The sequence below is a fragment of the Sarcophilus harrisii genome, chromosome 5 (assembly GCF_902635505.1).
Source record: "Sarcophilus harrisii chromosome 5, mSarHar1.11, whole genome shotgun sequence".
Lineage (NCBI taxonomy): Eukaryota > Metazoa > Chordata > Mammalia > Dasyuromorphia > Dasyuridae > Sarcophilus > Sarcophilus harrisii.
This window is the reverse complement of record NC_045430.1, coordinates 30,792,249-30,817,844: the sequence shown is the minus strand read 5'-3', so window position 1 is coordinate 30,817,844 and position 25,596 is coordinate 30,792,249. Positions and strand designations below refer to the sequence as shown.

Genomic DNA, 25,596 nt, shown 5'->3' with positions numbered 1-25,596 from the left:
GTTTAGCAAATTTGTTGCATGACACCCAAAGAGCAAATACAAAAGGAAAATTGTAAGCCACTAAGGCTGGGGAAAATGTGGTACTTGGCTGTGATTACCCAACATCAGAAGTTCAGTCAGAAACACCAGTCTCAGGGCAAACTAAAGCAGTTATCACCTTTTTGCCTTAAGAGCAGACCTCAGCCTTAAAAGAAAATAAGCAGAAAATCAAAAACAACTCTGACCATAGACAACTTTTATGGAGAGAGAAAAGAACAAACGTCAAATCCTAAAGGTCCTAAAGGCAAATCAGTTCCAGATGAAGCCCCAAAGGGTGATATAAGTTGGTCCCCATTTCACAAGGCTCTCTTGAAAGAATTCAAAAAGGATCTTAAAAGAGAGAAGAAAAATGGGGAAAGTAAATGAGATCTTTGTAAGAAGATATGGAAAAGGAAAATCATAAATTATCTGAAGAAAACACCACAAAAAATAGATATGATGAAATAGAAAAGCATATAACTCCCTACAAAATACATATGATAAAATGGAAAAAGCATATAACTCCTTACAAAATAGATATAAAAAAGAAACCAATTCATTGAAAAACAGAATTTGTGAAATGGAAAAAGAATGCAAGCAACAAAACAACTCATTTAAAAATTCAGCTGGCCAAATACAAAAGGAATTTAAAAAGGTAACTGAAGACAATAATTCACTAAAAACTGGAATTGAATAAATGGGAATGAATCAAACAAAACTGGAAAAAAATGAAAAAATAGAAGAAAATTTTGTAAAATACCTCATTGGAAAAACAACTGACCAGAAAAGTAGATCTAAAAGACATAATCTAAGGATTATTGAACTTCCCAAAAACCATGAAAAAGAGTCTAGACATCATCTTTCAGGAAATCATCAAGGAAAATTGCCCTGATGTCCTAAAACCAGAAGATAAAATTGCCATTGAAAGAATTCACCAATCACCTCCTAAAAGAGACCCCAAAATGAAAACTCCAAGGAATATCATAGCTAAATTTCAGAATTATTGGATCAACCAAAAAATATGGCAAACAGCTAGAAAAAAATAATTCAAATATTGAGGAGCCACAATCAGGATTATCCAAGACCTAGCAACTTCCACCTTAAAGGACCAAAGGGCCTGCAATCTGATATTCCAAAAGGCAAAGAAAGTTGGATTGCAGCCCAAAAATCAACTATCCATCTAAATTTAGCATTATATTTCAGGGGAAAAGATGAACATTTAATGATACAGGAGAATTTCACTTATTTCTGATGAAAAGACAAGAGATGAACAAAAAATTTGATCTCCAAATACAGAACTGAAGAAAAACATAAAAAAGGTAAAAAGGAAAGAATTCTTGAGAATTATATCTCTCTTATGGGTATACTTAGAGAATACAGGTATAATTTGATTTAATTGTGATTATATGAAAAAGGAACTAGAGGTAGAAAAGGGATTATATTTTTTTAAAAAGAGGAAAATGGAGGTAAAATGAGGAAAATTACATTTCATGAAGAGGCAAAGAAGACCTATTATAACTGAAGGAAAGAAAGGAAGGGGATGAGCAGTGTGTGGATCTTACTCTCATCAGATTTGGCTCAGAAAGAGAATATCAGACATATTTGGATTTCACAGAGAAATTTCTCACCTTATAGGGAAGTGGGAGGGGAAAGGGAAAAGGAAAAAAGGAGGTTATTAAAAGTTAAAACAGAAGTAATAAGGGAAACATAGAAGAAAGGGGGAGAGGCTGTGAAGGGGGAAGATTATTTAAGGGTGGTGATGGTAAGAAGGAAAATACTGGGGGGAGGGGGAGAAAGGTGGAAAGAAAGAGAAAAGCATAACTTGGGGTAAATAATATGGTGGAAATACAGAGTTAGTCATTTTAATTGTGAGTGTAAATGGGATAAACTCTCCCATAAAATGGAAGCAGATAGCAGACTAGATTAAAAGCCAGAACCCTACAATATGTTGTTTACAAGAAACATTTAAAGCAGAGTGATACAAACAGAGCAAAGGTAAAAGGCTGGAGCAGAGCCTATTATGTTTCATGTGAAGTAAGAAAAGCAGGGGTAGCCATACTGATCTCAGATCAAGCAAATGCGAAAATATATCTAATTGAAAGAGGTAAGGAAGGAAACTATATCTTGCTAAAGGATACCATAAATAATGAAGCAATATCAATACTAAATATATATGCACCAAGTGGTATAGCATCCAAATTCCTAGAGGAGAAGTTAAGAGAGATACAAGAAGAAATAGCAAAATTATACTAGTGGGGCATCTCAACTTTGCTCTCTCAGAACTAGATAAATCGAACCACAAAATAAATAAAAAGAAGTAAAGGAGGTAAATAAGATTTTAGAAAAGTTAGAAATGATAGATATTTAGAGAAAATTAAATAGAGACAGAAAGAAGTATTTTTCTTTCTTGGAGGTTCATATAGAATCTATATAAAAATTGAACATGTATTAGGATATAAAAATCTCAAAATAAAATGTAAAAAGGCAGAAAAAGTAAATGTATTTTTTTCAGATCATGATGCAATAAAAATTGCATGCAATAAAAGGCTAGGGGAAAATAGACCAAAAATTAATTTAACACTAAATAGTCTAATATTAAAGAATGAAGGAGTAAAATAACAAATCATAGACATAATAAATAATTTTATCCAAGAGAATGACAATAATGAGATAATATATCAAAATTTGTGGGATGCAGCCAAAGCTGTTATTAGGGGAAATCTTATCTCTCTAGATGCTTACTTGCATAAAATAGAAAAAAAGAAGATCAATGAATTGGATTTACAAATTAAAAAGCTAGAAAAAGAGCAAATTAGATACCAAATTTGAAATTCTGAAAATCAAAGAGGAGATTAATAAAATTGAAAGTAAGAAAACTATGGAATTAATAAATAAACTAAGAGTTGGTTTTATGAAAAAAAAATCAAAAAATAGATAAATCTTTAGTTAATTTGATTAGAAAAAGGAAAGAAAATCAAATTGTTAGTCTCAAAAATGAAAAGGGGGAACTTTCCACCAATGAAGAGCAAATTAGAGCTATAATTCTGAATTGTTTTGCCCAGTTTTATGTCAATAAATTTAATAATCTAAGTGAAATGGAGGAATATCTACAAAAATATAGATTGCCCAGGTTAACAGAAGAGGAAAAAATTATTTAAGTAATCCCATTTTAGGAAAAGAAATAGAAGAAAAAAATCCCCAGGACCAGAAGGATTTACATGTGAATTCTACCAAACATTTAAAGTACAATTAATTCCAATACTATGCAAACTATTTGGAAAAAAAAGGGAAAGAAGGAGTACTACCAAATTCCTTTTATGACACAGATATGATACTGATACCTAAACCAAGTAGGATGAAGAGAGAGAAAGAAAATTATAGACCAATTTCCCTAATGAATATTGATGCAAAAATCTTGAATAAAATATCACCAAAGAGATTGCGAAAAGTCATCCTTAGGATCATATATCATGACCAAGTAGGATTTAGACCAGGAATGCAGGGCTGGTTCAATATTAGGAAAACTATTAGCATAATTGTCTATATCAGTAACCAAACTAACAAAAACCATATGATTATCTCAATAGATGCAGAAAAAATATTTGACAGAATCTTATTCCTATTAAACACCCATTCCTATTAAAAACACTAGAGAATATAGAAATAAATGGAATTTTCCTTAAAATGATCAGTACCATCTATTTAAAACCATAAGCAAGCATTATATGTAATAGGGACAAATTAGAAGCATTCCTAATAAGATCAGGAAACTATGGTGACACATAGTAACTAATGAAAGAAAGTTGCCCACTAGACTATCACCATTACTATTCAATATGGTATTAGAAATGTTAGCTTTGGCAATGAGAAGAAAAAGAGATTAAAGAATTAAAATAGTTAGTGAGAAAACCAAATTATCACTCTTTGCAGATGATATAACTATGCAGATAGTATATTTAGAGAATCATTTAAAAAACCACTAGAAACAATTCACAAGTTTAGCAGAGTTGTAGGATACAACATAAATGACAGAAATCCTCAGCATTTTTTTATATTACCAAAAAAGACCAGCAGCAAGAGATACAAAGAAATCCCATTTAAAATAGCTGCCAATACAACTCTGAGATACCACTACACACATCTCACATTGGCTCGGATGACAGGAAAAGATAATGTTGAATGTTGGAGAGAATGTGGGAAAACTGGGACACTGATACATTGTTGGTGGAATTGTGAATGCATCCAGCCATTCTGGAGAGCAATTTGCAACTATGCTCAAAAAGTTATCAAACTCTGTATACCCTTTGATCCAGCAGTCTTACTACTGGGCTTATATCCCAAAGAGATCTTAAAGCAGGGAAAGGGACCTGTATGTGCAAGAATGTTTGTGGCAGCCCTCTTTGTAGTGGCCAGAAACTGGAAACTGAGTTACCCAACGGTGTTGACCTGAGTGGAAAGAAACAATAACATTGGACAGATCTGAGGGGCAGAGAATAATAACAAGGATGCTTCTAGGAATCCAAAGAAGATAAACAAGTCTTGTAATGCATGATATACTTACTATTGTCTCAGAAGAGATCTGTTCCTAAGGAACACTATAGCTGTTGTTTTAGTAAGACCAGCCCCCAGACTCCAAGCACTTCGATCATGAGCCTCTGCTAGAGGAAGCCTGCCCCTAACATCCCACCCCCTCTTCTTCCTTCCTTACAACCCTTGGCTTCTGAAGGTCAAGGGCAGAAGACAAGGTCTGCTTCCTTGCACAGACTCACCCCTCACCGGGTCTATTTAGCAGAAACAGACCAAAAACCAATTCAGATTGCACATTCTCCTATAGGAATGATGCTAAAATGGGCAGACTCCCAGGGTGACATCCTAAAAAGTCTTTTAGTATAAAGAGTAAAACTACATTATAGGCAAGTTTTTTTAGATTCCCTGAGGGTAGTTTTCTCATCTGTAAAATAAGATTAAAACACCTTTAATTTATTAGGTTATTGTAAGGACCAATGGGATGTAAAGATCCTCTATAAGCTGGAAATTGTCACACAAATAAAACAAATGATGAGGAAGAAAACAGTGATGAGCCAACATACTTTCATCTTGTACTATTTGGTTTATATGAAATTTACATATAGACATAAATTTTAAAACTCTAGACCCATAAAAATTCTAACACCTTGTACTGTGATAATTCTAAGTCTCCTTACCAGATATTTCACTTCACAAAAAACTATTTGTCTTCATATTTATTTCCATATTTATCTTCTACTACTAATGTGCCAACCTTCATATCATTTACCCTGCAAGTTCTCAAAAAAGAAGGAAATACTTTAAGTATGATTCTTTGTGTAGAGTGAAATCAAACTAGATACACCATTTTTCCCCTTAATTTCTTCCCCAATTACATGTTAAAAAACAATTTTAAACTTTTCTTTTTAAAGTTTTGAGTTCCAAATTTTCTCCCTTTCTCCCTTTCTCTTTGAGATGGCAAGTAATCAGATATAGATTATACATATGCAATCATGTAAAACATTTCTATTAGTCATTTTGTACAAGAAAGTGAAAAATGGCATGTTTCAATCTGTATTCAAACAATATCAGTTCTTTCTCTGGAGGCAAATAATATGCTTCATCATTAATCCTTTGATATTGTCTTAGACACTGTTAGTCATAAGGGCTTATGGAAAATTATATCAAAATTTGGTTTCCCAGAGTTCATCAGTGTAGGATTATTTTACATAATTACATAATGGCATGCTTGCCTGGGTTCTGAACAATGGACAGTGGAATGAAACAAGGCTGTGTGCTTGCCCCCATACCTTTTTTATTATGATGCTTTTAGCCATGTTGTCAAATGTCTTCAGTGAGGACAAACATGAAATCAAAGTTGACTATAGCACTGATGGTCAATTCTTTAATTTAAAAAGGCCACAAGCCAAAACTAAAGTGGAGAGAGTATTGATAAATTATTTTTTGTTTGCTGAGAATAAATAGCTAAGTCATTCACAATTCTTCATTGAACAACAGTGCTGTTACCATGTAGAGTGTTCTCCTGATTCTACTTACTTTGCTTGGAATCAATTTATCTGAGTGTTTCCAGATTTTTTGAAAATAATCCTTCTTGTCATGTCTTATAGCACAATAATATTCCTTAATACATGATTTTCAAACAGGAAGTTTCATTGAGTACTTGAATCAGTAGAACAACATGTAGAACATGTAAAATTTCTTTTTTTTATTATAGCTTTTTATTTACAAATTATATGCATGGGCAATTTTCAGCATTGACAATTGCAAAACTCTTTGTTCCAAATTTTCCCCTCCTTCTTCCCACCCCCACCCCTAGATGGCAAGTTGACCAATACATGTTAAACATGTTAAAGCATAAGTTAAATACAATATATGTATATAGAACATGTAAAATTTCAACAATTTTTGCAAACATGGAATTACTGGCTACTAAGAAATACCAGCTGATTAGGTTAAGCAGACACAACAGGTCAGCCAGCCACAAAAACAAAAACGAAGGAATGGAAAGCCAGAAGGTCTGGGGATAGGTCTAACTCTTGCCTCAAATTACCCCATGACACACTGATGCATTGTTGGTGGAGTTGTGAACGAATCCAACCATTCTGGAGAGCAATCTGGAATTATGCCCAGAGTTATCAAACTGTGCATACCTTTTGACCCAGCAGTGCTACTACTGGGCTTATACCCCAAAGAGATACTAAAGAAGGGAAAGGGACCTGTATGTTCACGAATGTTTGTAGCAGCCCTCTTTGTAGTGGCTAGAAACTGGAAAATGAATGGATGCCCATCAATTGGAGAATGGTTGGGTAAATTGTGGTATATGAATGTTATGGAATATTACTGTTCCGTAAGAAATGACAGCAGAATGAATACAGAGAGGCTTGGCGAGACTTACACGAACTGATGCTGAGTGAAATGAGCAGAACCAGGAGATCATTATATACGTCAACAACGATACTGTATGAAGATGAGTTCTGATGGAAGTGGATTTCTTTGATAGAGACCTAATTCAGTTTCAATTGATCAATGATGGACAGAAGCAGCTACACCCAAAGAAAGAACACTGGAAAATGAATGTAAACTGTTTGCATTTTTGTTTTTCTTCCCAGGTTATTTTTACCTTCTGAATCCAACTTTTCCTGTGCAACAAGAGAACTATTTGGTTCTGCACACATATATTATATCTAGGATATACTGCGATATATTCAACATATATAGGACTGCTTGCCATCTAGGGGAGAGGGTGGAGGGAGAGAGGGGAAAAATCGGAACAGAAGTGAGTGCAAGGGATAATGTTGTAAAAAAAAAAATTACCCTGGCATGGGTTCTGGCAATAAAAAGTTATTATAATAAAAAAAATTACCCCATGACCTGGGACAATTATTCATCTCTCCTAGATCTAGGACCTCTTGTCAAGATCACTGGCAAGGTAATAGTATTTATTGTACCTAGTCAGAGAGACCCCTTTCCAGTTCCAAAGTTGTATGAGTCTCTCAATAGGGCTATGGGCAATGTTTTCCAGCAGCTGGAGTCCTCTGGCCCTCAATATCCCCACTCACAAGTTCCCCATTCATATTCTTGCAAGGAAAACATATCCATAGTGAGTATCAAGACTTCACAGAGCAGTAGGCCCCTGCCCACTAGGCCAACATCATTATATGTATACACTAAAATGATAGGCAGTGGAGAGAACTACACAGAAAAAGAAGGAGCCCATTTTAAGGATGCAGGCCTAAATACACTCAGAAAGAGTGAAAGAAACCTCAGAGGCCACATAATACACACAAATGGGAATTCCCTCTTTAATACAGCCAGCAAGTCATCTTTGTTTGAAGTCTTCTGTGAGGGGAGAACCACTACCTTCCAACGCAGATCATTCTGCTTTGGGACTGTCTTAATTGCCAGCAAATTTTCTTTACAACCAGCCTAATCTTCATAATTTACACCTACTATGCCCTAGTTTTGCCCTCAGAAACCAAAGGGAATAAATCTAAACTACAGTTGAATTTTGAACTGCCCAATAAAAAACCAACACTGCTGGTCCCCCCAATACATCACAGCTTCCATTCCCACCCATAACCTCCTCATCTATTGAGTGGAAGGTGAGTCTTTCACCTAAGTGGACATCTAAGCCAATTTCTTTCTTCAAAGGTCCATCACCTGGTTCCTTCTCATTGCCTGATTTCTATTCAGTCTGCTCCTTTGTTCAAGCCCCAGACACTTAATAGCTATAGGACCCTAAGTCAGACACTTAGCCTGTGACTATGCCAGTTTCCTCATCTGTAAAAATGTGAATAATAGCCCTTGCTTCTCAGAGTTTTTGTGAGAGTACAATGAGGTAAGGTCTGCAAAGCACTTAGCAGAGGGCCCAACAACACAGTAGGCTAGTTCCTACAATTATTATTACCTGTGTTAACTTGAGAGCACATTACTTACATCTTTGGGTCTCATTTTCTTCCTCTGTTAATAAATGAAGGTACTAAAACAAAATGCCAATTTGAACATTTGGTTACTAATTAGTTAGGTAAAATTGTATGACACAGCTCTGTGTGTCTTATGCAAATATCATTATCTCCCCAAGAGCAAGAACCTCAAAGTTATAACCAATATTAAGTGGCAAGAATGGGCAGGACTTGGGATTCAAAAACCAAACCAGCTATGACTGGAGAGAGAGGATCATGTTAACAAAGGTTAAAGTGAGTATTTTCACACCAATTCTCAGAGATGGTTAACTTATGTAGTTTTGGCTTCAGTGTCGGTGGAGGCATTCATTATAGAGATAAATTCACTAATTCAACAAATCAATTCAACTCATCAAATGTTTATTTGTTTATTTATTTGTAAACATTTATAAATGTTTATTTTGCTTGTGTAAGGTTTTGCATCAGGTTCTAAATATCTAAGACAAAAAAGGAGAACAGTCCTTGTCTTCAAGAAACTTATGTTCTATTTAGAGCAAAAAGAAAAAAAAAAAAATATGCAGAGTATTATGCAGCGAGGAGAGAAGGATAAGACACAATCTCTAATTTCAAGGTGCTTCTCTTCAGAGATGAGATGAACATACAGAAGACCTGACAGATAAATTCCAAAGAAGTGTGTTTTAATATCACTGAATATTCATGACCTTTGGTTGTTACCTCTCATACATATAAATAAGTGAAGCTGGCAAAGGAAAGTGTCTAACAGTGCCATGTGGCAATAAATACAGCATTCAGACCCAGGCCCTCAGATCCCACATCCTGGGTGCAAAGATATCACAGCTGCCCATGGCGCGATTGTAAGGGTATGTCACGGTCATTTTTACCTTAAGTCTGCAGCAGGTTTTCCCAGAATGGCACACCAGCTTCAGGACTAGAAGAGACCACTTCTAACGTCCACATTTTACAAAGAAAAGGGAAGGCCAAAACCTGGCGGAGGTAACACAGCAGAGGTCAGCTTCACATACACTACTTTGACTCAGTGGCCCTCTAATCGCACTCCTGGTGAGAGACAAGAGTCAGGGGGCTGGAGGCAGGCGGTTGTAGCTTAAAAGAGTCACCTGGAGAGAGGTTAATATCCAGAGCTGAAAGAAAACTTAGAGAAAAGCCAGTGGAATAATTACATCAAGAACCGCACCTTGCCTCACAAACAACTCAGATGAATGCAAACGTTTTAAAATATAGTTAGCTGCATGTAGAGAGTCACAGACAGTGGGGGAACTCTTGGTGGGCTATAAGACCCTTCAACTCACAAGGAACATGCTGACAATGTCTGGTTTGACTCTCATCTTCCCTTGGGGTGTCTCAGCTTTCTGAGAAGTGGGAGGGAGAGGAGGGGGTGTGTGACAACCTGTTCTACCTGAAGCAGATACTTTTCAGTAAAAGATGTATTTACATAATAATAGAAAGGGGCTTATAGTTAGCACATGCTCAGTGTGCTATGGTGATGTAATCATATTAGAGTTAGCACATGCTCAGTGTGCTATAGTGATGTAATCATACTAGAGTTAGCACATGCTCAGTGTGCTGTGGTGATGTAATCATATTAGAGTTAGCACATGCTCAGTGTGCTATAGTGATGTAATCATACTAGAGTTAGCACATGCTCAGTGTGCTGTGGTGATGTAATCATACTAGTTAGCACATGCTCAGTGTGCTGTAGTGATGTAATCATACTAGAGTTAGCACATGTTCAGTGTGCTGTGGTGATGTAATCATACTAGAGTTAGCACATGCTCAGTGTGCTGTGGTGATGTAATCATATTAGAGTTAGCACATGCTCAGTGTGCTATAGTGATGTAATCATACTAGAGTTAGCACATGCTCAGTGTGCTGTGGTGATGTAATCATACTAGAGTTAGCACATTCAGTGTGATGTGGTGATGTAATCATACTAGAGTTAGCACATGCTCAGTGTGCTGTGGTGATGTAATCATACTAGAGTTAGCACATGCTCAGTGTGCTGTGGTGATGTAATCATACTAGAGTTAGCACATGCTCAGTGTGCTGTGGTGATGTAATCATACTAGAATTAGCACATGCTCAGTGTGCTGTGGTGATGTAATCACACTAGAGTTAGCACATGCTCAGTGTGCTGTGGTGATGTAATCATACTAGAGTTAGCACATGTTCAGTGTGCTGTGGTGATGTAATCATACTAGAGTTAGCACATGCTCAGTGTGCTGTGGTGATGTAATCATACTAGAGTTAGCACATTCAGTGTGCTATAGTGACGTAATCATACTAGAATTAGCACATGCTCAGTGTGCTATGGTGATGTAATCATATTAGAGTTAGCACATGCTCAGTGTGCTGTGGTGATGTAATCATACTAGAGTTAGCACATGCTCAGTGTGCTGTGGTGATGTAATCATACTAGAGTTAGCACATGTTCAGTGTGCTGTGGTGATGTAATTTAAGTTAGCCAGCTGTGTGCTGTGGTGATGTAACTAAGGTTAGCCATTAGTGTGCTTGGGATGAATCATCTAAATTAGACATGCTCAGTAGTTGTTGTGGGATGTTTGTACTAAGGGATTAAAGGGGAGAGAAGGTTGAAATAAAGGGTTCCTTTTGGGCTATTCCCCCTGCCCAACTCCTACAGCAAGACCAAAGACTCAGGCTGGTCCGGGATCCTCCAGAGAGCTCGTCCGGCCAGTACATTTTGGCACCCCAGCGTGGGGCTCTAGAAAGCACACTACAGTTGCATGTATTAGGCTAATTCTTGATTAACTGTGCTAGTATTAGAAAAGAATAATCCTAAATAGAGAATTATATGAATAGATGAATGAGTGAATGAATAAATAAATAAATAATGCTTGGGTTTTTATTTTTTTATTTACTTTTTTTTTTTTTTTTTTTTTTTTTTTTGCTGAGGCAGTTTGGGGTTAAGTGACTTGCCCAGAGTCACGCAGCCAGGAAGTGTTAAGTGTCGGAGAACAAATTTGAACTCAGGTCCTCCTGACTTCAGGGCTAGTGCTCTATCCACTGTACTACCTCCTTGACCTCTCACCTGACCAAACAAGAGCCTCTTGCTGTGCCCCCACCCCTCATCTCGAGATTCCTCCCCTGGTTTAGGCTACGCCCCCTGACCTCCCCTTGTCTCAGAGTGCGAAAGGAACTTGGGTCCATTTCTCTTGTTTTCCAGATGAGGAAACTGAGGCCCAGAGAAGTTCAAATTCATAAAAATAGACTCTTGGACCAGAGATTTAGAAGGAAAAAAGACTTCATCTAACCCCATCATTTTATGGAAAGCAAACAGAGCCCAGAATCCTGGGGATCTCTGAAACCCTTTTTAGAGGGTCTACAAATGCAAAAATAGTTTTTATTTCCAATATGGTAAATGTCTATAAATATAATCCAGATAAAAACACTTTGGAGAGATCTTCAATAATCTTTAATAGGATAAAGATACTGAAAACAAAAGTGTGAGAACCACTGACCTAAGCCTTTGGAGTCAGGTCATAAGAGCTAGAAAACATAATAAAGGTTGAGCTCCACCTGGATGTTTTACTTCCCAGGAAATTGAATTTCAGGGAAGTTAACTTGCTCAAAGTTACCTATGTAGCACAAACCAAATCCGAGCCTGGCTTCTCCAGCCCCGAATCCGGCGCACTTTCTAAGTGTGTAGCAATGTGGTTTACATTACAGCAAATGAATACGTGTGCGCAGGTTAATGTGAAGTCACTTTGTTGCAATGCAGAGATCTCTCCAGGCGCTTTTGAATCCTAGACCTATTTGCTACTGAACATGGGCAATATTATTACTGATGGGCAATTACTTTTATTAATAGTAATAATAGCTGACATTTACATATTAGAATATATTCTGTAGCTTCTGCTAGCATTGTCAGGGTGGGACCCCAAGAAGCAGTTGATTACTTCTCCTTTCAGGGGCTGTTTCTAATAAGATTGCTCATGTGCCCCCATCTTACCAGCCAAACGTAATAGGTTTTTACAAAAAGTATTTATTAATAAGAACAGTTAATGCACAACCTCCTCTCAACTGAGGACATTCTCTCCCCTTGAATAAAATAAGTTGTTGGGAGAGTGGGCTTCAACCTAACAGACACCGTCCCTGATTATTGGAGACCTTTCTTGTGTTCATAGCCAAAGTTCTTTTGTGGTACAAGGGGATTGTGCTCCTTGAAGGTTATTTTTCCCTTGGATCACTATCTTTCTCAATCAACTAGTATTTATTAAATGCTTACTATGAGCCACGCACATGCAAACACTAGAAAAACAAAAGAAAACTAAAAGTGTCTTCTCTGAAGGAACTCACAGTCTAATGAAAATGACAACATAAAAACATCTAGCTACAGAGAGGATTTATACAAGATAAATTGGGAGTAAGAAGGAAAACACTAAATTAAAGAGAAATTGGAAAGGCTTCCTGGAGATCCTTATTCATCTATCTGGGTCTATCTTGGTCCACAGCGTGTATATCTCTCTTCCTGGTCTCATTGTCACCTATTAGTCTAGTCTTTCTAATAACTGGTTGTTGGAATCTTTTACAAAGTGTTAAGACATTTCTTTACAAAATGTGAAGACATTGGAGTTGATTTGATCTGATTTTGGGCCAGAACTTGAAATAAGGTATTAGGTGGAACTGACTGAACAATGCTTGTGTTCACACCTTTAGAGAGCACTCTGGGAGATAACCCAGAATCCCTCTCCCTTCAGAAGGTGGAGTTAACCTTTGGGAAATCACATAAATGAAGGAAGCTCTTGGAGCGAAAGAATTTCTCCGGAACATCAACAGGGCTCTGAGACAGAACACTCTGGAGGAAAAGACTACTCGCCACAGACTGGAGATTGAGAAGCCATGAGACGGAGTTGAGCTGGAGGCTGAAGAAAGCAGAGGCAGGAGCCAAGGACAAAACTACAAGATCTCTTGGAGCCAGGCAGTGAGATAGGCCTCAACTAACCGGGATAATTTTGTAAGGAGAAATAAACGTTTGCAATTTTTACCAGCTGGCTGCGATTTCAAAGTAATTATTTATTTCAACTAAGACTAAGGCTGGCCCCCAAGAAAACCTCCACAACTGGTGATGTCAAATTCAAAAACAAAAAGTCCCTCTTGGGCTGCATCTTGATTTAGAAAAGCACAAACTAACACTATCTATGTTGTGTTGCATTTATTTTGTTAAAACATTTCTCCATTATGTTTTCCAATAATCATTCCTTCCCTGTCCAGGAGGGAGTTTGATACCTCTGATTTGGATCACTGGTTCATATAGCTGGGACAGGCATTTCAGACAGATAATGATCTGGATTCATAATTGAAGAGGAAGAGAAGAGAAGTCTGGATCATTTTGGAGAAAATTATATGGCACCTATCATATAATTCCAAGCTAATACCTGCTACCAAAGTACAATTTTAAACACCAATATTCTTCCATTAACTAAGAGGCTTCAAATCATGGATCACTGTGATGCCATAAGAATCAGAATTCCATGTGACACAAATAGTCACAGAAATATACATAATGGATGTACATAGACTATAGCAGAACATTAACAATGAATTGAATGCAAGAAGTAGCATTATAATGATCATTTATCATGTTTGATCAGATTAGACTGATTGTGCAGAGAGACAGAGACAGAAAATTACACCAAGAGCCATAAAACAATAATAACAATAATCAAGAGGAAAGTCTCCATAGTTTATTATAAGCATATTGGGTGGTTTATCGATGGAGCATTTGTGCAAGGCCTGGTTGTGTTTTGATGTGTACCCACAATCTACTTTTTTAGTAGAATACCCACACTAGCAAGATCACAGCAACACTGACATACACATCTACCAGCCCACATGTTTGTGACTTTTTCATCTCTGAAATCATTACAACAATGATTTATACACACATCTCTAAGAAGGGAATGGAATGACATTTGTAGATTATTTTCTTATAGCAAATATCTTCATTGTCATATAGTTGACTGAGAGGTATTAAGAATGAAAAATCCAACTGTGTTCATTGTCTGCTGTTTAGAAATTAAAATTTGACTCAATATCAAAAATGTCTTTGAGTACTCTAACAAGGCACTTCATAGTTTTGTGATGAAGCTATGATATATACAACCATAGAGATCACTTTTAAATTTTTCAGTATCGATATCAAGCTCAAGGAGCTGAGATGTCGTCACCAAGAATTATGCTTCTAAAGAACTGGGGGGGGGATATTTGAGGAAGCTTATGGACACTTCTCAGAATCATATTTTTAAAGAATTGGGAAAAATGCCAAATTTCAGTTAAAGCTCAGTAAAAACTAAGATGTGATGTTTTTCCTTATCTAACTGCATGGACCCTGAAAATCTGTCCATAAACCTCAGGTTAAGAAATCTGATCTAGTCCAATCCTCCTGTTTCAGCTTTTACTTATTGCTGATGGCACTTTTTTTGGTTTGTTTTTAAGAGGATCCACTATCTCTACTTTCTTGGCTATCATGTTTTCCTAAGAAGAGGCAACGTAACAGAAATGTCATGGATTCGTGGCTCACACATCTAAACCTGAAAAGAACATTAGGGTCATATGGTACAGTCCTATCATTTTGCAAGTGAGGAAAAGCCTCCCCAGGCTAGGAGCTTTGCCCAATATTATATAGGTAAAAGCATCAGAAATGAGGTCTGAATTCAACTCCCCTCCCCCTTCCCAACCCCGAGACGAGGGTGAGGGCTTTTTCTACAATACTTACGCAGCTAGGCTGCCCAGTAGATAGAGTGCTGGTCCTGAAGTTAAGAAAATTTTAGTCTGACTCCTGCTTCAAACACTTGTATAACTGTATACAAGTCACCCAACCTCTCTCAGTTTACTCATCTGTAAAATGGGGATTATAAAAGTAACTATCTCAATTGTTATGAGAATCAAATAGAAAGCATTTTGGAAAATTTACAATGCTATATAAATGCTGGTTTTTTATTGTGTTCTTGTGGTGTGTGTGTGTGTGTGTGTTCATTCATGTTTTAGGGAGTTTATTGTTCATAGTTTCTTACATCATCTAGGAGGAAATTCAGTCCTAGTCTCTTATCAAAAAAGATGCTTTCCCTGTCTTTTGAAAAGGCCTCAGATTCATCTTTTGTTGTTCTTAATGCCTTTCTGGACTTTAAGAAATATGTTAAAGACCACTTTATTAAAGACTTAAAGACTCCTGGAAGTCTTTGTGTAAGGCCAGATGATTACTCATTGGTTATGTTATAAATTGGATTCTTGTTCAGGTATGGGTTGGGCTAAATGGCCTGGGAGATCCTGTCGGACTCTGATGTTCTGCTTTGGTCCCTACTGGCTAACATACTTGTACCCAGTAGAAGTGAGACTTTTGGTTTATTGCGAAAGCTTATTAAACTACTGTTCCTATTCAAAGGGGGTTGGCCATGCTAATAGTTATTGAGTGTTGTGTAGTAGGGGTCAATGAGTAGGGAAGGAGGCCAAGAAGGTGTTGGAAGTTCAGAAAAGCCTGGAAAGACTTACATAAACTGACGCTGAGTAAAATGAGCAGAACCAAGAGAACAATGTACACAGTGACAAGATTATGTGATGATCAACTGGGATGGACTGCGTTCTTTTCAACAATGAGGTAATTCAAGGCAATTCCTAAAGACTTATGTTGAAAAATGTCATCCACATCCAAAGAGAACGATGGAGACTGAATGTGAATTAAAGCACAGTATCTTCACCTTTCGGATGTTGTTGTTTGCTTGATTTTTTATTTTCCTATTTTTACCCCTTTTGATCTGATTTTTTTCTTGTACAACATGCCAAATATGAAAATATGTTTAAAAGAATTGTACATATTTAATCTAAAAAAAAAAAAAAAAATCGGGGAAGTTTCTATACTCAGACTGCCCTCTAGTGATGGAATTGAGCAAGAATAAAACGAGTTGCTCAGCCAGAGCAAGTTTCCATTGATTGAGCCAACATTGAGTAAAATAATACAATAAGTTCTTGCATCACAATAAGTTCTAAGTTATGTGTTGGGAATGCTAGCATCCCAAAATGATGCAAGAAGGTGCTGAAACTCGCCTCAAAGCTAGAATATGAACTCAGGTCCCCTAATTCTTAAGTCTAGTCCTTTCTCTAGTATCCACCATGATGACGGATGCTCTTTCACAGGCCCAGCACTGCATTGGGCAATGGGTATAAAGAGGAGAGGAAAATTAATCACTATTTATGTATTATGGATTCAACATTGCACTAAGAGCTATGCACAAAAAGAAAAAAGAAGGAAGGAAAGGGAAATGAAGAAAAGGAAGGAAAAAAAGAAATGTGTGTGTATATTTTATATGTACATTTGTATCAGATGATATGTGGATCTACATGTATATACATATAATATGTACATGTACATGCATACTGTATATATACATATATACCTATATGAGCATATCTGTGTATACATTACATATATTCTTAATATTTTATATATTGCACGTTGCAAGTGGAATGTAAGCTCCTTGAAGGCAAGTGCTTTTTTTCGTCTTGTCTTTCCACCCTGACTCCTTTGTCCTATCATGTCTTGTACATGTGTATTTTAAACGCTTTTTGGATTGGAGATTAACATTTAATATGAAAGTCACCTGCATAGAAGTAAATGGTAGTTTAAATTGTGGGAGTCAGTGAAATCACAGAGAGAAACAGACATCTTCTCTAAGGGATTAGGAAGGAAGGAATTGTGGTAATGGAAGCCAAAAGAGAAGAGAGAATCCCAGAGCAGGGGTATCCAGCAGCACCAAATGCTACCAAGGTTAAAAAGGAGGAGAAATAAAAAAGCAGGTTACTGCATTTAGTCATTAGGTTGTCAGTGGTGGCCTTTGAGAAAGAAATTTCAGTAGAGAGGCTGAGCAAAGGATGGATAGTACAGAAGTGGAAAAGGCAGATGGAACTTTTTTTTAAAGTTTGGCTTTTTTAGATTTTTTTTCTGCATTGATTGAGATAATCATATGACTTATTAATTTGGCTTTGATATAGTCAATTATGCTGATAGCTTTCCTAATATTGAAGCAGCCCTGCATTCCTAGTATAAATCCTACTCGGTCATGGTGTATTATCCTGGGGATGACTTTCTGTAATCTCTTTGCTAATATTTTGTTTGAGATTTTTGCATCAATATTCATTAGGGAACTTGGTCTATAATTTTCTTTCCTTGTTTTTGTCCTTCCTGGTTTAGCTATCAGCACCATATCTGTGTTATAAAAGAAATTTGATAGGACTTCTTCTTTCCCTATTTTTCCAAATAGTTTGCATAGTATTTGAATTAATTATTGTTTGGTAGAATTCACATGTAAATCCATCTGGCCCTGGAGATTTTTTCTTAGCAAGTTGATTAATAGCTTGTTTGGTTTCTTTTTTCTAAAATGGGACTATTTAAGTAATTTTTTCCTCCTCTTTTAATCTGGGCAATCTATATTTTTGTGAATATTCATCCATTTAACTTATTAGATTTATTGATATATAGTTGGGCAAAATAGCTCCTAATTATTGATTTCCTTTTCATTGGTGGAAAGTTCATCCTTTCCATTTTCAATACTAATAATTTTTCTTCTTTCCTTTTTTAAAATCAAATTAACTAAAGATTTATTTATTTTGTTGATTTTTTTCATAAAATCAAGTCTTAGTTTTGTTTATTAGTTAAAAAGTTTTATTTTCAATTTTATTAATCTCCCCTTTTATTTTCAGAATTTCAAATTTGGTATTTAATTGGGAGTTTTGTTATTTTTCTAGCTTTTTTAGTTGCACACCCAATTCATTAATCTTATCTTTCTCTATTTTATTCACGTAAGCATCTAGAGATAACAAAATGGGGTTCCCTTAAGAACTGCTTTGGCTGCATCTCATAACTCTTGGTATGTTGTCTCATTATTGTCATTCTATTGGATGAAATTATAAGTTGTGTCTATGATTTGTTGTTTCACACACTCACTCTTTACAATTAGATTATTTAGGTTCCAATTAATTTTTGTTCTATTTTTCCCTGGCCCTTTCTTATATGTAATTTTGTATTACATCATGATCTGAAAAAGATGCATTTGATTTTGAGGCTGGTCAATTTTTGTGTAGGTTCCATATGCCACTGAGAAAAAAGTATATTCCTTTGTCTCCATTCAATTTTTTCCAAAGGTCTATCATACTTAACATTCTATTTGCCTTCCTAACTTTATTTTGTGATTAGATTTCCTCATCTTCTGACCCACCTTCCTTCCTCCCTTGACAAATGGATCTAATTTAGAACAAAAAGGAATCCCATGAAAAGGGATTGTCTAAGGATTACAGTGAGAAAAACACTGGTCTTGGAGAGCAAGTCCAAAATCAAGTCCCAGGTCTGACACACAAGGGGTGTAACCCTGACACCATTTCAGCTCTCTGTGCCTTTATCTTTATCTGTGATATAGGGGAAATTTTTGCACCACCTTTTTCATAGAGCTTACTATGAGATGAGAAAAGGTTCTTGTAAACCTTAAAATGTTCTTTAAAATTGGTTGTTACTCTAATCCCCTCTCTTTCCACATAAACAAGTAAACTGAGGCTCATGAAATTTCCCCAAGTATACACTGGAAGCAAAACTAATAGCTTATTAAAAAAAAAAAACTTTTAATCTAATCTTTATTTTTATATTTATATTTTGTGCTTATCTATTTATATTTTTAATTTTTTAAAAAAATTCTTAGGGCTTACAAAGCACTGGCCTCAGAGCTACCTTGCAAGGTAGACTGTACATCATATCTCCATTTTATAAGAAATTGCTGTTTGGCAAGGTCTCACAGATAGTTACAAGAACGAGAATATGAATCTAGATCCTTGGGATTTTCATTATACTATGGAATACCAATTCCTTGCACTTAAAAATATTCTGTTGCATGAACAATGATAATTCATCCTTTCCTAAATGACAAAAACGGTCTAAAGAGAACACAGTGGAATGAGTAATGCCAGGAATTCTAATGAGACTAAAAACACAAGACACAGAAATTTGTAATGCAAGTGATGCTTTAATACAGTCCTTTAAAACACCTCCAAATATAACTACAAGTTTAATCAGGAAAATGTCTAAAAGACACATATCTCTTAACTGTATGTACAATACTTTAAAGGATTATTTTCCTGAACTCTTGTCTTGCTACATTGGATTTTACAAAGTATAAAATTATTTTTTTTCCATTTGAAGTTTTTTATACTAAAGGTATTGTTCCTCTCAGTTTAAAATTATAAATCCATTGACAAAAATCTCATTTTTAACTGGCAAAAAAGAGCCACCTTAATAAACAGGAGAAGACCATAGGCTAACACATTTTAATTTCTGATTTCCTAGATTGTAATGATTAGTGAACACAACAAGAAAGTTCCAGTTCCTCTTTTGTTACAAAAGACTTTACCAAAAATTCATTTTTGCTACCTGTAATGAAATTTCCAGATTGGTTTTTACAAATCAGTGAATTTAACTGCTAAACAATCCACAGGGGGAACAAAGAAAAGAAATGTCTTAAAATCAATATAAAATTAACTCTGAAAAAAACGTATTATGGAAGACACTGTAACCAAGAACTCAAGTTGTTTTGGAAATAGCAATAATGGGAGCTTAAGTGCCTACTATCATTAAACTAGAGTAAGGATCCTTGCATATTTCTTCATTTCACAGCAGTTAAAAGAACTGCTGCTAAAAGAAAACATATGATAGATTTTTTTTTTTAATTAAGCACAGCTACCCTGAAAACTCAAATTTGTTCTTGCAAATGGGCCATTTAAAAATCAACATATTTATTCTCCTCACGTTTAAAAAAAAGAAAAAAACTAGAATTATGATGGCAAAATCATCCAGTTAGATCAATGTACTCAGAAATGTGGAAATGAAAATCCTGAGATCAGAATGCTCTTTAAAAGAGAAAGCAAGAGCAATTTATACTAGCTAGTGTTAAAAATATATATATATTAAAAAAATCCAAAACAAAACACAACAACTCTGGGCTCAGTCAGTGCGGTTCTCTTAAAATACAGTGGATAACTAAAAATGGAGAACACAGAATAAAGTGTATTAGTCAACACTTTACTCAAAAACCAATTTTCTACTGCATAAATAAAAAGTGCTCATTACCTACTAGTAGACAACACTAAAATATCAACCCTGAACATCCAGAATTGCCCATGACCCATTGCCAGCAATGGGAATGCTGTACTAGGGGATGCCACGGTATTTACAAAAGTTAAAAAAAATTTTTTTTTCTACTTTGATTTCCCTGCAGTGTTAATGGCATCATCACACCATTAAGCAAAAAACCTATTTCTTTTTCACATATTAATTAAAACAAAAGTGAGTTCTATTACAGAAATGTGAAAATTGAAGGCAATTCTTGGGCTTGTTAGGAATTTCAGACCACTGAGTTTTCATATTGGTTCATGATTAAATTAAACATAAATAGAACAACACTCTGAAAGGAAAATGAATTTATTATTATTTTTCCAACATGAAATGTGCAGAGACATCTTAGCTCACACAGGTCTGTGGTGCTCCTGATGACTCTTTGCCAAGGCTGAATTCTGAAGACTCCTCATCCACTTAAATACGAGACTAGGAAAAAAGATGATGTTTATTCCTTGTCGTGCTGAGTTGTCACTTACAAATTCTTGAAGGTTGTGTGAAAAAGAAACCATTTTGGATTTCAGTCAGATATTAAAAATGAACTGTCCAGATACGGTGGAAGGATCAGATATAGTGTGGTTTCTTATGTTTTGAAGAAATGAGTTTATGTCTACAGCACCACTACATCAAGCTTTCAAATGCCGTGACCAATTATCTGAGAGTTATAATCTGCAGTCTCCATCTTAAAAATGTATGGGATAACGCTGTCAATTCGCACATTGCCAATGAGACCTTTAAAAAATAATTCTTCTGTAATAGTAGCACTCATCAGCCTTAGTGCAGGTAATCTAAGAAGTAGCTTGGATAACCTAAAAATGACAAAAACAAGACAAATCAAAGAGAAATAAAGGAAACTTAAGAGATAAATCTCCATTCACTTATTATCTTCTGGGTTTTTGGTTTTACTATGCTTGCTTTCTTACACTGTTGTTTATACATTGGCATACTGTTTCTTGCCAATGGAAGTTATAGTAACATTCATAAAATTTAAAGAGGAAAAATATAAGAATTTTGTCATACACATAGTTTGTGACTTGACTTAAATCTCAGAGTGTGGAAAGTTTAAAATGGAAAATAAAGTGTTTAATTCATAGTTATCCATAAAATGGAGTGTGAAGAAATACACACTAAGTATTTTTTGGGGGAAAGGGAGAACAAGAGAAGTGGAAGAAGACACCTATGATAAAAGGTAGAATCACCAAAGATTTTACTGAGAAAAGAAACAGATTTTTTTTAAATTTTATTTTTTATTATAGCTTTTTATATACAAAACATATGCATGGGTAATTTTTCAATATTGACCCTTGCAAAAACTTCTGTTCCAACGTTTCCCCTCCTTCCCCTACCCCTCCCCTAGATGGCAGGTAGTCCCATATATGTCAAATATGTTAAAGTATATGTTAAATACAATATATGTATACATATTTATACAGTTATCTAAAACAGATTTTTAAAGAGAAAATTAACATGAACTAGAAATCTCTGAAAGCACTGTTTGCTTGCCCTTCATCCAAAGCTGAGCTCACTAACTTTCCCCCAAACCCTCCCCTTCTCAGTACTATACTGGTGTAGCCAAGGGCACCATGATCCTTGCAGTTTAATTTGGTATCATCCTTGACTTTCAATCTCACCCCACATATCCAATCCAATGACGAATAATATCTCTTGTATACATTCCCTTTGTTTCCCTCATGCAGTCACTAATCAAGCCCAGAGTACCATCATCTCTTACCTTGATTACTGCAATAACTTTCTAAATGGTTCTAAAATGCTTCAGATTTCTGCTTACTCTGATCCACCTTCTTTTTACCATCAAGGTGACTGTCTACAGTGACACCTTCTTCCTACACACTCAATAGGGTCCAGTGATTCCTATTGTCCCTAGGGTCAAATATAAAATTTGTTTGCCCTGTAAAGCTCGTTCTAATCTCACTCTTCCTCCCTTTCCATATCTCTGCATTTCGCTCTTGGTCTACATGCTTTCTGATGCAGCTATGGGACTCCTCCTCTCTCTATCTTCACATCCCTTTCAACCTCTCAGTTCCCCAGGCTCCTTCAAAATTTAACTTCAATTCCAGGTTCTGCAGGAAGACTCTCTTGCTTCTTCCCAGGAACCAGTGTATTTCTTCTTCCAAGCTTACACATCAAAGAATACAATTCAACCTCAGATCTCCTGACTAAGTGTGCTGAAGGAAATGGTCACCTGGGTATGTGAGGAACAGCAAAATGAAAGATGAGCTTCAATGGGCCTTAGGTTTTAAGTAAAAGTAATCCCAACCACATTCAGATAGGAAAATGGCAGCAACACTATCAATTACAATAAAGATCTGTGTGCCCACAAATACAGACCCCTGTTAATATCAACTCAAGGGGACCTACAAAATATTGGCAGACAATTGAGAAGGGCACCAGAAACAAAGCTGAAATGACTATCTTAAATTTCCAGTCAAAGAATGCTGGCAGCCATCTCTGGAATAACCTGTGCAATTTTGGTGATTCTATATCAAGAAAGACATAATAATGTTGGAGAAGGTTCAGAGAAGTGGAAGAATGCACAAGAAAATAGAGGCACTTCTCCCTGGAGCAAGAAAGAGTAGGCTTTCTTACTTAAGAGTTTGCTCTGAAGAGAAAGGGCTTGAGAAGTAATACAATTGATGGTCAGGCAGGTTTACTGAATCCCCAGAATTAACACCACCACCTGAAGCTCAAATAAACTTTACACAAGGATCCAAAGGGCTTTTGCATAGAGAAGAACAATTCCCAATCAATAAGTCAAATGAGAAACATTTAGGGAAGCATATGGCTGACCTTCTAAGGTTAGAATAAAAGGAATATAGATCTAGAGCTCAAGGGATCTAAAGATTATCTATTCCACCCCCTCATTTATAGAAGGAAGCAAAAAATAGCAAGAGACAGAAATGGCAAAGCTGGAGAATATATTTTACAGAAACAGGGGAAAATGTGAACAAAGATATGGAGACAAGAGAGGATAGTACTTGAATAGTAGATGGAGATTAGTTCCCCTTGTCTGGAACAGAATATGAAATTTAACACAGAGAGTACAAAGATCTTGCCAACTGTTCCTACCACTTCCTGGCAAAGATATGGAAGTGTCAGATATTATATTCTGGGCTCAAAAATGACTGCATGCGATAGCTTGCAGTCATAAAAGATGCTTGCTCCTTAGAAAGAAAGCTTTGGCAAATCTGAACAGCAGACTAAAAAGCAGAACCACCACCTTGCTAACAAAGGCCATACAGTCAAAGCTATGGTGTATAGACTATAAGGAAAGTTATATTAATGCTTTCAAGTTGCAGTGCTGAAGAGGACTTCTGAGAATCCCTTGGACAGCAAGGAGATCAAATCAGTCAACACTTAAAGAAATTAACAAGAGTATTCACTGGAAGGTCAAATATAAAAGCTAAAGCTTAAATGCTTTGGCCACATAATGAGAAGACAAGACTCAATGAAAAGACCCTGATATTGGGAAAGATTGAAGGCAAAAGGAAAAGGGGATGGCAGAGGACGAGAAGGAAAGAGTGTCATGGAAGTAATAAATATAAGCTTGAACAGACTTCAGGAGATAGTGGAGGACTGAAGGGAATCACAAAGAGTGTGGACATAATTGAGTGACTGAGCAACAACAAAGAGTACCAGAAGGGAAGGTTGGACAGGAGGCTGGAACTTGGTGTAAAGGGCCTTGAACATCAAGATCAGGAGGAAAAAGCAATAGAGGTCTTGTAAGTACTTTGAACTGATCTCTTCTCCTGCTCCAGTCCTGCCCCATCCCATTCATTTCCACACGCAACAAAAAAGAGCACAAAAACCCAAGATAAAGTTTATTTAAATGTCTATAACTAAGTCAAGTGAGGAGGCACTCACCTCTAACCCTGGTCTTAGGGAGATCACAGTGGAGGGTAGGAGGAAAAACAGAGCTCCTGGGGTGGCAGGTTCCAGGCTGAAGATGGAGGCGCAGCCTGGCCCAAGGTCAGAGCCTAAGTAAGGCAAAGCTTCCATGGGGAAGCTGAGCAGCAATGGGACCAAGCTTGGGGGGGACAACAAAGACCCAACTTCAAAGATTAAATGAATGAATGAAATGACTCTTTGAAAGAAAACTCCTGACACGACACAAAATTCCTCACCCAAATTTTTGAAATAAATTTAACTACAAAGATATTAATGCTAATTTCTAAAGGAATTTCTAATCAACATAACTGAATTAGTCTTTTTTGTAATTCCCAAGGTACAATAATAACTACCACTACAACCACTACTATATTACTACTACCATTACTACCATACTACTACTATCACTATTACCACTACTAGTATTATACCACTACTACTACTACTATTGTCATTACCACTATTACTATTACCATCACTACCACTACTACCACTACTACTACTACTGAAGCGAGTTGAGGTCCCTTTAAGAAACTGTATTTCCTATTGATTTGTGATTCCTTTCAGATACCCAGCCCCTCCTGGCTGAGACATATCAGTCCAGGAAGCTAGGGCCTTTGATTCACAAATCCTGGTCAAAAGCATCCCTTTGAATTCCAATACGAGATCTGGGCTTGTCCCAGCCTCTACTGGATCTGAACCAAATTGGGCTCTCCCAGCCCCCATGGGTTCTGATCTCCAGCTCTCCCAGTCCCCATTCTGATGATCTGCTTGGGTTTCTCAACCTTCACCAAGACTACTACGACTACGACTACCAACCATCACCAACAGCTGGCATTTATTTTCACATTTCAGATCTGCATATCTCGTCTCATTTGTTACAGAAAAAAGTAATGTTACATAATCATTTAAATTCTACAAACCTGTAGGTATCATCTGGGTATGTTTTTGTTAAGTAATCTTGAAATTCCATGTAAGCTTTTTCTTGAAATTTCTCAATCTGTCCCATGTTTTCTAGGCCTGGATGATCTGAAATAA

The 25,596-nt window shown here is 36.3% G+C and overlaps 1 protein-coding gene across 2 annotated transcripts in view; it reads right to left on the bottom strand.

Moving 5' to 3' along the window:
* Positions 1 to 20,942: 20,942 nt before the first annotated feature.
* NR2C1 (nuclear receptor subfamily 2 group C member 1) overlaps positions 20,943 to 25,596 on the bottom strand; it is an 87,245-nt gene continuing 82,591 nt past the window's right edge. Inside the window, exons 13-14 of one of the 2 annotated variants that reach the window (XM_003771036.3) lie at positions 25,482 to 25,587; positions 20,943 to 21,461 (exon numbers count right to left, since the gene is read on the bottom strand). In XM_003771036.3, the coding sequence (XP_003771084.1) occupies positions 21,287 to 21,461; positions 25,482 to 25,587 (281 nt within the window). In that variant the 3' untranslated portion in view covers positions 20,943 to 21,286. The remainder of the gene's footprint in view (positions 21,462 to 25,481; positions 25,588 to 25,596) is intronic. The other variant, XM_031939195.1, reaches the window with a different exon arrangement.